Here is a 13,484-nt window from a genome sequence, read left to right as displayed (position 1 = left end):
AAAATTGTTTTTGTTTTTACAAAGCTGTTCTCCATGATGTGGTGTGCGCATACGAGTATAGAATAGAATAGAATTGACTTTATTGTCATTATATTTGCATATAACGAGATTAAGGACTCCAACTTAAGGTGCGGTAGTGGGAACAAATATGGGGTAAAAATAAATTAAATTACACAACAGGTAATAAAGAAAAAACTAACAATTGAAATAAACAGACTACTATCCAATCAAAATAATAAGCAATCCTGTACAATATACAAAACACTATAGAAATACTGTACAATATACAGAACAAGACAAGAGTACCGGAGTAATAAATAACAATCAGTATCGGACGTATTGCAATCGAAGGGTAATATTGCACAGTAGGGTATTAGGGTAGGATATTGTATAGGGGTGGATTATTATTATAAGTTGGAGTTCAAGATGGTGGCAGCTCTGGGAAAGAAGCTGTCTCTGAGTCTGTTTGTTCTGGCTCTGATGCACCTATAGCGCCTGCCCGATGGTAGCAGGTGGAAGCCAGGGTGTGTGCTGTCCTTGGTGATGCTTTTTGCTCTGTTGAGGCAGCGGGAGTTGTGTAAATCCTTCAGGGAGGGGAGGGGGCAGCCGATGATTTTTTGTGCAGACTTTTTGACCCTCTGAATCGCCTGTTTGTCTGCTTCAGTGCAGCTGGCGTACCAAACTGTTATGCAGTACGTCAGCAGGCTTTCGACAGCCGAGCGATAGAAGGTCACCATCAGCTGCCTCTCCAGTCTGTTCTTCCTCAGCACCCTCAGGAAGTGGAGTCTCCGCTGGGCCTCCCGGATGACCGCAGTTGTATTTTGGGTCCAGGAGAGGTCAGCAGATATGAGGGTGCAGAGGAACTTGAAGGAGCTGACTCTCTCCACCTCCTTGCCGTTGATGTAGAGGGGGGCGGGGTCTGCAGTGTTTTTCCTAAAGTCAAAGATGAGTTCCTTGGTTTTTGTGGTGTTCAGTGCCAGATTATTCACTGAACACCACGCTGATAGTTTCAGGACCTCATCTCTGTATGCAGACTCATCCCCCCCTGTAATGGGACCCACCACCGTTGTGTCATCGGCAAATTTGATTATGGTGTTCTCCGGGTGGGCTGGACTACAGTCATGGGTGTAGAGGGAATACAGCAAAGGGCTCCGCACACAGCCCTGTGTAGAGCCGATACTGAGTGTGCGGGAGGAGGAGAGATGGGGCCGAGTTTCACTGTCTGAGGTCGGTTAGTCAGGAAGTCCTTAATCCAAAGACAGGTGGGTGTGGGGAGGCCTAAGTCCAGCAGTTTGGTGACCAGGATGTCTGGAATGATTGTATTGAAGGCGGAGTTATAGTCGATGAAAAGCATCCTGACATAGCTCCCCCGGTGTTCCAGGTGGCTCAGTGCCGAGTGGAGAGCCATGGTTATGGCGTTTTCCGTGGATCTGTTTGCCCGGTAGGCAAACTGCTGTGGGTCTAGGGTGGGGGGGAGGCAGGCTTGAATGTGGTGTAGGACCAGCCTCTCGAAGCACTTCATGATGACAGGTGTGAGTGCTACTGGGCGATAGTCGTTGAGGTTGTTTGTGGCAGCTTTCTTGAGTGCCGGGATAATTGTGGCAGATTTAAGGCAGGGTGGGATGAGTGCCTGTGCCAAGGAGAGGTTGAAGAGGACGGTGATAATGTAGGAGAGCTGGTCAGCACATGCTTTGAGCACCTTCCCGGGTACACCGTCTGGACCAGCCGCCTTCCTGGGGTTCACTGCCTTGAGCACCCGCCTGACCTCGTGCTCCTCAAGAGTGAGTGTGGGAGTGCTGAGGGCTGGGGAGGTTGGGAGGGCTGGGGGTGGTGTGGTTGTGACTGTTTGTGATGTCTCAAAGCGAGCAAAGAAGCAGTTCAGCTCCTCCGCCAAAGATACATCCCAGTCCCCGGTTGCTGCGTCACAGCCTTTATAATTGGTGATGCGCTGTATGCCCTGCCACATCTGCCGTGGGTTGTTGCTTGAGTGGTGGTCTTCGATCCTCTCTTTGAAGTCCCTCTTGGCTTCCTTGAGTCCTCTCTTCAGGTCAGCACGCGCAGCACTGTATAGAGCACTGTCACCTGACCTGAAGGCGGTGTCGCGGGCCTTGAGGAGCATGCGGACCTGGCTTGTCATCCAGGGTTTCTGGTTTGGGTAAACTCGGATGCTTTTTTTCACAGTGACATTGCCGATACAGTACTTTATGTAGGATAGTACCGATATTGTGTGTGTTGGCAGGTCTTGGTCTTTGAAAACATCCCATGCAGTGTGTGCAAAGCAGTCCTGTAGCTGGGGGAGTGCATCCTCAGGCCAAGTTGTAACAGTTTTTATTACTGCTTTTATCCTTGATCTGAGGGGGGTGTAGGCAGGGATGAGCATCAAGGAGAGGTGGTCTGACTGGTCTAGGTGGAGGAGGGGGATGGCTCTTTGATATTAGAGTAAACATGGTCGAAAGTGTTTCCCCCTCTAGTAGGGCATTTAACATACTGGTAAAATTTTGGTAGTACTGTTTTCAGATTGGCTTTATTAAATCTCCAACAATGATGTGAGCACCATTAGGGTGGGCACGTAGCTGTTTATTTATTGTGTTTAGCAGTAGAGAGAGAGCCATGCTAACATTAGCATCCGGTAGTATGTAAACTGCCGTGATGATTACTACTGTTAGCTCTCTTGGCAGAAAAAAGGTTCTACATTTCACTGACATGAACTCTAGGTCGGGGGAACAGTGACTGTCTATGATAGGGCTATTATTAGACCATGCATTGTGTACATAAACACAGAGACCACCTCCCCTGCTCTTACCAGAGTCCTCGTTTCAGTCCCGACGTAGCAGTGTGCGGTCTGCTAGCTCATCTAGCTAGGGGTAAGTTGGTATCATGTCCAAGAGTTAAGGTTTTTTTGGTAGATAACTTTTTGAATTGAGCTTCTCTTCTCTCAAACATTTAGCAAACAAATTAGGGAGGTGACAGATAGTTGTCTTTTGTATTAACATAATTAAAAAGTCAGTTAGCATAATTAGGCTCTTTTTAAGTTGAGATCCACATGGCATCTACAATCATTAGTTTCAGTTAAATTCCTATTCTGCTTTTCAATAAACACATCAGCTGGTTGTTCTTTGAATCTTTTTACTAGGTGTTGAGACATTTTTAATAACATTGGCTCTTAATCTGTGTACAGGAATGAACAAATTAATGTATCAGCATGCTGTAATTGATTTTGCAATATCAATTCATACAATCTCTTCTCCTCGACCTGTTCCAGTATGGGCGGGCATCGAATGGTGCCAAGTGCTGATGAGCATTTCTACTGTGCCACAAAATATGCAGTGACCGCACTGACTGAGGGAATACGGCAAGAACTACGGGAAGCAAACACCCACATCAGAGCCACTGTGAGTTTACTGTCACCTGAAAACTTCTTTAGACTTCTTTTGGTGAAATAAATGTCCCCCTGTGCATATATATATATATATATATATATATATATATATATATATATATATATATATATATATATATATATATATATATATATACACACACACACATATATATATACACACATATATATTAGGGCTGCGAATCTTTGGGTGTCCCACGATTGGGTGTCCCACGATTCGATTCAATATCGATTCTTGGGGTCATGATTCGATTATAAATCGATTTTTTCGATTCAACGCGATTCTCAATTCAAAAACGATATTTTTCCGAATACAAAACAATTCTCTATTCATTCAATGCATAGGATTTCAGCAGGATCTACCCCAGTCTGCTGACATGCAAGCAGAGTAGTAGATTTTTGTAAAAAGCTTTTATAATTGTAAAGGACAATGTTTTATCAACTAATTGCAATAATGTAAATTTGTTTTTACTATTAAATTAACCAAAAATCTGACTTTAATCTTTGTGAAAATATTGGACACAGTGTGTTGTCAAGCTTATGAGATGGGATGCAAGTGTAAGTCACTGTGACACTATTGTCCTTTTTTTTTATTTTTATTTTTTATAAATGTCTAATGATAATGTCAATGAAGGATTTTTAATCACTGCTATGTTGAAATTGTTACTACCCGATAATATTGATACTGTTGTTGATAATATTCATTTTTGTTTCACTACTTTTGGATTGTTCTGTGTCGTGTTTGTGTCTCCTCTCAATTGCTCTGTTTATTGCTGTTCTGAGTGTTGCTGGGTCGGGTTTGGTTTTGGAATTGGATTGCATTGTTATGGTATTGCTTTGTATTATTTTGTTGGATTGATTAATATAAAAATAAAAATAAAAATCGAGGGGTGCAGGGGAGACGTTCTGTACTAACAACCTTCACTTTACCCGGAAGAGGGTCTTTACAGCTGAGGCTGAATGACGAGGCCGGCAGTTTGTTGCAACTTTGTGACTTTATTGGACGCAGCCATCCACCAAGCTAGAGCACCTGCACGCACTCACTGTCGCCGATCCCTCACTTCTCTCGCCCACTCACTCACTGACGTCACTCACCTCACATGCTGTCATATTTTAAAGGGCCACACACACACACACACATACGCTACTCTCATAACAACTAACATGACATCATGGTGAAGCCAGAAGTCGAGTGTCTTAACATTCTCACTACTTTTCTTTTGTCGAGCACAAAGAAAATAACATTTTAGTTAAATGTAAGTTGTGTCTTGGATCAAAGATCCTATCTACTTAAAGTTAAAGTGCCATTATGTTGCAGCTATTTAAAATAGTTTTGTCAATTTGTTCTGGCCTGAAATAAATTGGCCCTTTGAAACATATCTTTGTCTTTGTGTGTTGTATGTAGACCACATTGCTTTCTGAGTTCAGTAATGCAAATGCATGTCAAGTTGATCAACAGATTGTATTATTCTCCAGTGCAATAACAGTACTGAAATGAAGGCTAAAAGGGCATTAAGGGGAGCCTTAAAAAAAAGGGGGGGGGGGGGGGGGAAGTAACTAAATAGTTACTTTTCACAGTAACGCATTACTTTTTGGTGTAAGTAACTGAGTTACTTTTGAAATAAAGTAACTAGTAACTGTAACTAGTTACTGGTTGTCAGTAACTAACCCAACACTGGCGGCGACAGACATGTAGTCAAGTTGTCAAAGGTTTTCAGACATAATTTCACCTCATTGTCACAAATGGATGAGGACATGCTGATTCTGGAGGTTTAAAATTAAAGATTAATATACATGCGTATCCAGCTAATTTGGGATATGGGGGCCTGTGTCAAATACCAGCTGATATGGGGACCGGGAAAGAAGGGGAGTGGTTGATGTGTGACTCTGGATGGCGGTGCTGTTAATGTAGACAACCCATGTTTTCCCTTTTCTATGCATTTACCACTAAATAAATGCTAACAAGAGTCAGATAATGGATTAAATGGATTTCACTCTTTTATGCCTAGCGCTGTTAGAAACATCCAAAAACAGCGTTTTATATACATGCTGTAAGTATATATGTAAAGTAGTAACAGACACATTCTTAATGACATGTAATATTTATGAATTTTGATCATTCTATGCATATGGCGCATTAATTTCACAGACGCGTCTCAACATTCACTATTTCCTTCTACAACAGCTACTAATCATGGCAGACATAATGACAGCCAATAATGACTACTTTGGGTCAAATTATTAACCGGAACCTTAAATTTTTGAGCCTGAATATAAAGAGGATGAAATACAAGTTTTAGAAGCTGAGTGATGAGCAGGTCCAGCAAGTTGCACTATTGCTGAGTGCTAAACAAGAAATACAAACTTTGAACATAAAACTATCACCTACTGTACAATGTCTGCTCTCACTGGGATGCCAATGGATAGGATGTTTGTATCTTCCCGTTAAGAAAACTAATGTAAGGTATCCAAACAAAATAATATGTATTTATTACATTTTAACAGAAGTGTTACAACCGAAAGTAACCAGATATTAACAGTAAATTAGCATGTAGCGTATTACTAGTTCTGTGAAAATAATACAAGTGGAAATGACATGATATGCTACTGCAAACGCCAGCAGCTAATATAGGAACCTTTGTAACCGGTTTTGAAATGGTTCTATTATAATTTACATACTAAATAATATATTGTGATGTACATTGTTATTGCAAGAGGCTCCAAATATATATTGTGATGTATATGAAATATATGAAAGTAAGCGCGTAAAAACTGTTATCGCGCGCTGATTCTCCACTTCATGCGCGCGCGACACCCTTTTGCGCGCGTGTGGTGCCTTTGTGCGCGCGCGCGGCGCCTTCTTGCGTGCGCGCGGTGCCTTTCTGTGCGCGCGCTGTCTCGGTTTGTGCGCTGTCATGTTTCATTTTGGTACTTTGGGGGCGGGCATGCTTAGACCGCCCCTTCTTTCTGATTGGCTTTGAGCAATCAGAAGTATAGCAGGGCGGGTCATCGTCAATATGTATCAAGAGTTACGGAGGAAGAAGTGGATAAAAAAATGTTGGCTGAAAAAGAGGTAAGTTATTGAACTGGTTTGGAGTGATTGTAAGGGTACTATTACTAAAAATAATAATAATAAATTGTTATTTATAAAACACTTTTCATACATTTAAAATGCAGCTCAAAGTGCTTTACATAGTTAAAAACAAAATGAGAAATAACACCCACACCCCATGAAGACAGTCAAACATGTACATAAAAATAAACAAACAACAACAACAATAATAATAACAACACAATGACAATAGCCAATCACAGGAACCCTCTGGACGTGGAGATCCAGAGGGCTCTTTGAGGAAACACTAGATGATCAAATAAATGGATTAAAAATATTTAAAATACACATCAGGTAAAAGTCCAAAAATAATATGAAATAAGATAAGATATAATCAAACATAAAAATAAACTACAATATGAAAAACTATAAAATAAAATAAAATACAATAAAAACTGAAATATAAATATAATAAGACCATATAAAAATAGGCTAAGATATGATAAAACATACAAATAAGCTAAGATATGATAAAACATGAAAATAACTAATACTAATAGAATAATCCTGCACATTGGGCCTAATATTTGTGTAGTAAAGTGGTTTTTGAATTCGAGCAATGTAATCTGAAAGATGTTTAAAATATCAACAATTAATGTTAATATTTTTGAAACAATATACTTCTCATAACATGAGTATCTGTGTGCATGAGAGAGTGTAAAGAAAAGCATTGCTATAGTTTCACTTCATCTGCCTTTTTTACAACCTACTTGAAGTTGTTTTTTTTTTTTTCTTTTTTTTTTTCTTGTTTTTTTTCAAAGCCAATCAGAAAGAAGGGGCGGTCTAAGCATGCCCGCCCCCAAAGTACCAAAATGAAACATGACAGCGCACAGACCGAGACAGCGCGCACGCAAGAAGGCGCCGCGCGCGCGCACAAAGGCACCACGCGCCCGCAAAAGGGTGTCGCGCGCGCGCACGAAGTGGAGAATCAGCGCGCGATAACAGTTTTTACGCGCTTGGATTTTTGGTACTAATGTGACGCCATACATATCGCCCATCCCTACTCTACCTTGACACATCCTTACTGAAGCAAAGTATTTGTTCACCATGTGTTTCTTTTTATCTCCCCTTTTCCTGTAGTGTATATCTCCCGGGATTGTTGAGACTGAATTTGCCTTCCGTCACCACAACTACGACCCAGAGAAAGCAGCAGCAGTGTACGAGAGCATGAAAGTAAGCCATTGACTTGCAGTCAACATTTAGGCATGACATGCCATGACTAAACTAATCTGGTTTTAATCAATCTACACTAATCCAGTTGCTTTTTGAGATGAACTAGTTTCAGACTACAGAGTCTCAAACTAAAGTAGTCAACCGCGTAAACTAAATCAGATTAAGGGTGTGCACATTGTGCAAAGGTAAGCGCGTGCTTTTTGATTGATTGATTGAAATTTTTATTAGTAGATTGCACAGTACAGTACATATTCCGTACAATTGACCACTAAATGGTAACAACCGAATAAGTTTTTCAACTTGTTTAAGTCGGGGTCCACGTTAATCAATTCATGGTATAAATATATACTATCAGCATAATACAGTCATCACACAAGTTAATCATCAGAGTATATACATTGAATTATTTACATTATTTACAATCCGGGGGGTGGTATGTGGAGGGGGTTGGGGCGGGGGGGTTAGGTTTGGTTGATATCAGCACTTCAGTCATCAACAATTATATCATCTGAGAAATAGACATTGAATCAGTGTAAGTCTGAGTTTGTAGGATATGTACAGCGAGCAGTGAACATAGTGAGCTCAGAAAGCATAAGAACAAGTATATATACATATACATTTGATTATTTACATTTGATTATTTACAATCCGGGGAGGTGGGATGTGGTGGGGGGAGGGTGTTAGTCTAGGGTTGTAGTTGCCTGGAGGTGTTCTTTTAGTGCGGTTTTGATGGAGGATAGAGATACACTTTCTTTTACACCTGTAGGGAGTGCATTCCATATTGATGTGGCATAGAAGGAGAATGAGTTAAGATCTTTGTTAGATCGGAATCTGGGTTTAACGTTGTTAGTGGAGCTCCCCCTGGTGTTGTGGTTATGGCGGTCATTTACTAATGACCGACTTGTACTCAGGAGCGACTTATGTGTGAAATTATTAACACATTACCGTATAATATCAAATAATATTATTTAGCTCATTCACGTAAGAGACTAGACGTATAAGATTTCATCGGATTTAGCGATTAGGAGTGACAGATTGTTTGGTAAACGTATAGCATGTTCTATATGTTATAGTTATTTGAATGACTCTTACCATAATATGTTACGTTAACATACCAGGCACGTTCTCAGTTGGTTATTTATGCGTCATATAACGTAAACTTATTCAGCCTGTTGTTCACTATTCTTTATTTATTTTAGATTGCCTTTCAAATGTCTATTCTTGGTGTTGGGTTTTATCAAATACATTTCCCCAAAAAATGTGACTTATATATGTTTTTTTCCTTCTTTATTATGCATTTTCGGCCGGTGCGACTTATACTCCGGAGTGACTTATACTCTGAAAAATACGGTACTCATTAACTGAATTAAATGCCAAATAGTGCAGATAAAATACTTTTAGTTATATGCACAGCTAAAAAGCAAAGTGTTTTCAGCATCATTTATTATGTACTGTGATGCATACAGTATTTCTCTTTAAAGGGGTCATATTAGTATGTTTTTTTCTTCATTTAGAACCATTCCTTCTGGTCTAAATAACATGTACTGTTGGTGCTTTGGTCAATTGTTGCAAAGATTTTGTTTTACAGACTATCTTCAAGCCGCTTTCTAAACGTTTCTTTAGGACAGGGGTCACCAACCTTTTTGAAACCAAGGGCTACTTCTTGGGTACAGATTAATGCGAAGGGCTACCAGTTAGATCAGGGGTCACCAACCTTTTTGAAACCAAGGGCTACTTCTTGGGTACTGATTAATGCGAAGGGCTACCAGTTAGATACACACTTAAATAAATTGCCAGAAGTAGCCAATTTGCTCAATTTACCTTTAACTCTGTTATTATTAATAATTAATTATATTTATCTTTGTGGAAACACTGATCATCTTAATGATTTCTCACAATAAATATATATAGAAGCAGATAAATATCAATATGCAACACTTTATTTTTATATTTTCTCTAAGTGCACATTTTTCAAATTGAACATTTTCAAATGATGACTTCTAAGACAGTCTTGTGAAATCACAATATCCCATTTTAACTAGCTAGCCACTAACATTTTTTAACAAATCATGAATTACTTTGCACCATGTTTGTACAAATAATAACTCATGTAAAATACAAAAGTAAACTCTCAAATTTTTAAATCATGTCACACTTTGAACTGGACACCAAATCTGTTATCTGTTTCTTTGTCAGTTAGTGGGAAGCCTGGCATTGCATGCTGTTAACTAGTGTGTTGTACTCTGGTGTGTAACTTGACACTGCAACTCTGAGTGAGTCTTGCAGATGTGCATCAGTGAGGCGTGTTCCATGTTTGTTCTTGATGAAGTTCATGTCAGAAAAGGCTGATTCACAAAGATAAGATTTTTCCTCATTGTTTGCGGAACCTTCTTAATCTTTTGGACATATTTTCACAGCAATCTGGCCTTAAGCTTAATTATGATAAATGTAAAATGTTAAGGATCGGAAATCTAAAGAGAACATCCTTTCGAATGGAATGCAAAGTGCCTGTTTTGTGGACAGATGGACCAGTTAACATACTTGGTGTTGTTGTCCCAGAAAATCTGGAAGATCTAGGCTCAGTAAATTATGATAATCGACTAAGAAAGCTGGACAAAATTATGCAATTATGGAAAGGGAAATCCCTAACCTTGTATGGTAAAATGTCTATTGCCAACTCGTTAATTATTCCTCAATTTATTTATTTGTTTTTGTCATTACCAGCTCCATCACAAAACTTTTTTAAGATTTATGAGCGGAGGGTCTTCGATTATGTCTGGAACGGCAAACCAGAAAATATTAAAAGAAAGGTTTTGTACAAAGAGTATGAATATGGGGGCCTGAAACTTCTCAACCTTGAAGCTATGTGTCTGTGTTTAAAAGCATCAATTGTTCCAAAGATGTATTTAAACATTGAGTGGTACACAAATGTCCTGTTGGACAAAAAACATGTACTGTATCAAAAGAAATTGTATCCTTTTTTACAAGTGATCCCCTCCCAGAGAGTCTGCTGGGAAACATGGCGGGGTTCATAAAGGAAACAATCCACTCATAGTGGTGTTTTCAATTTTATGTGCCAGAAAAAAGAGACAATATTTTGCAGCAGTTAATATGGATGAACTCTAATATTGTAATAGATGGAAAGCCTTTCTTTTGGAAAAATATGTTTGAAAGAGGAATCATTTTTGTCAATGATATTATCAATGAGAATGGTAAAATTATGAAGTATGATGAATTTAGAGCTATGTATGGTGATGCTTGCTCAAGCTTTTCATTTTATCAACTAACTGGAGTAATTGGGAAAAGATGGAAACAAATAATTAATTATGGAACTACTAAATTATTAGTTTGTAAACCTCTAATAAGAAATTCTAGTTGGCAAAAAGGAACTAAAATAAATAGAAAAATATATAATTTTTATTTAATAAAGAAATCTTTGAAGGCTGCCTCATACAACACAAATGGAAAATGGGAGGACTTTTTTGACTGCCCGTTGCCATGGGATGCCATATTCAAACTAATCTATAAAACCACTATCGATGTGCAAAATCGTTATTTTCAAATTAAAATTATTTATAACTTCTTACCCACAGGGAAAATGTTAAAATTATGGAATATGACAGAGTCAGATGACTGCCGATTTTGTTGTCAGGAACCTGAATCCACCCTGCATTTGTTTTGGTATTGTCATATTGTGTCTTTGTTTTGGGTGGAAGTTGAAAAAATGTGTTTAAGGATTGGTTTGTTTATGAAGCTTAATGTGGTTTCTGTTATTTTAGGAGAGTTCATTGACAATCATGATTTAGTCAATTTAATTATAGTACTCGGTAAAATGTTTATTTTTAAGGCCAAAAACAGATATTCACTTAGTATTACTTTCTTTAAAACATTTATTCAGTATTTTCTAACTTTAGAAAGTTACATGGTTGAAAACGATAATGATGCCAAAAACATTTAAAAAAAGATGAGAAGTCCTCAAAGGCTTATTTTGAAAGTATAATTATGTTTATAGATTATATGATATCTGTTGTTGTGTTCCCTAATTTGAGTGACCTGGACATAATCTGGACTGTACATAAATGCTTATTTTGAAAATGTAATTTTGTTTATAAATTATATGCAATCTGTTGTGTTCCCTAATTTTTTTCTGTGTACATGAATGAAGGTGTGTGTTGCTGAGTCCTACTTGGACATTATCTGGACTGGGCCTGGTTTAAAAAACCCTTTAAACAAATCTAATTTCATTGACAACCTGGTCTGTTAAATATAAGGCCCTTTTTAAAAAAATAAAATAAAAAAAGATAAATAAATAAAAAAACATTTTCTTGGATAAAAAAAGAAAGTAAAACAATATAAAAATAATTACATAAAAAATGGTAATTAATGAAAATGTTAGTGGACCAGCAGCCTATACAATCATGTGTGCTTCAGGGACTGTGTCCCTTGCAGATGTGTTGTCTATGTTGTGGGAACCAGAATATTGGTAGCAGAAAGAAATAACCCCTTTTGTGTGAGTGGGTGTGGATGAGTGTGCATGGGGGAGGTTGTTTGGGTTGATGCACTGATTGAAAGTGTATCTTGTGTTTTTTCTATGTAGATTTAATTTTTTTTTTTAAAATAAAAAAAAATTATTTATTTATTTATTTATTTTTTAAATTTTTTTTTTTTTTTTTTAGAACAGGCCCGCGGGCGACTCATCTGGTCCTTACGGGCGACCTGGTGCCCGCGGGCACCACGTTGGTGACCCCTGCTTTAGGATGTGCGGTTTTGTGGCCAAGCCCCCTCCGACTGCGTCTCCATCTTGTTAGTTGTGTTGTAGTTTTTAGCGCTTTAATATGGAGTCTAGTGACAGAACTATACACTAATTTTTTGAGACTGAGCCTAGTCTATAAAATTTGCTACACCTCCCTGTACTTCGGTATCAGGGAGGTGTAGCAAATTTTATAGACTAGGCTCAGTGCTAGTTGTATTACTCTGTCCTCCACCCTGAGCCAGGAGTGGGAGTGAGGTGTGATCTGGGGTGGAGGTCTAGAAGTAACCTGACTAGCTTGTTCTGGGATGTTTGGAGTCTAGATTTGAGGGTTTTGGAGGTGCTGGGGTACCAGGAGGTGTTTGTTTATGTAAAGACCCCAAAATGGCTCCTATTAAGAGACACGCTTACGACGCAGAGTTTAAACTTAAGACGATCAGTCACGCAGTAGAACACGGGAATAGAGCAGCAGCGACACTGACTCGATTAATGACGACTTCGACGAGACGGATGCCGTATCCGCCCGACTGTTTAATACGGACACTGAAGAAGAAGAATTCAAGGGATTCGTGGATGAGGAATAACTTCATAAAGTGAGCTTTAAATGTTTATTTTGTGTGTTGTGTTGTGTGGTGTGACATTAACGTTTGAGCAACGTTGAGTTATTGATATATTGTTATTGCTCTGCACTATTTCGAGAGTTACTATATTGTGATTGCACTAACGTTTGATTTACCGTAACAGTATCAGACTGTTTTTTATGTGTTTATTGAATCAGGGAAAAGTTCCCCTCCACTATGTGATATAAAGGTTGCACTACATGTTATACCTTGCTGTTGTTAAAAGATAAACAAAACACCTCGTCACTGACTTTACCTCGGGGAAAATAAAACAGCTGTTTATTCATTTTAGGAGTGAACAGAGTTGTCAGAACGCTGGTTTGTAATCTATTAATAAAGTTTGACTGACCTATCTGACTGTTTTGTTGACATTTCCTTTAGCGCAGCTCCATCTAATGGATGCATAGGTGCGCCTTATAATCCGATGCG

The 13,484-nt window shown here is 38.7% G+C and overlaps 1 protein-coding gene across 2 annotated transcripts in view; it reads left to right on the top strand.

Annotated features, from left to right (window-relative positions):
• The window catches only part of dhrs11a (dehydrogenase/reductase 11a), a 91,722-nt gene that overhangs the window by 71,732 nt on the left and 6,506 nt on the right, over positions 1–13,484 (top strand). For both annotated transcript variants that reach the window (XM_062048235.1, XM_062048236.1), the window contains exons 4-5: positions 3,263–3,392; positions 7,593–7,685. In XM_062048235.1, the coding sequence (XP_061904219.1) occupies positions 3,263–3,392; positions 7,593–7,685 (223 nt within the window). The remainder of the gene's footprint in view (positions 1–3,262; positions 3,393–7,592; positions 7,686–13,484) is intronic.

This window comes from Entelurus aequoreus, linkage group LG05 (genome assembly GCF_033978785.1).
Source record: "Entelurus aequoreus isolate RoL-2023_Sb linkage group LG05, RoL_Eaeq_v1.1, whole genome shotgun sequence".
Lineage (NCBI taxonomy): Eukaryota > Metazoa > Chordata > Actinopteri > Syngnathiformes > Syngnathidae > Entelurus > Entelurus aequoreus.
Note: the sequence above shows the minus strand (reverse complement) of the source record. Positions and strands in the feature narration are given on the sequence as shown.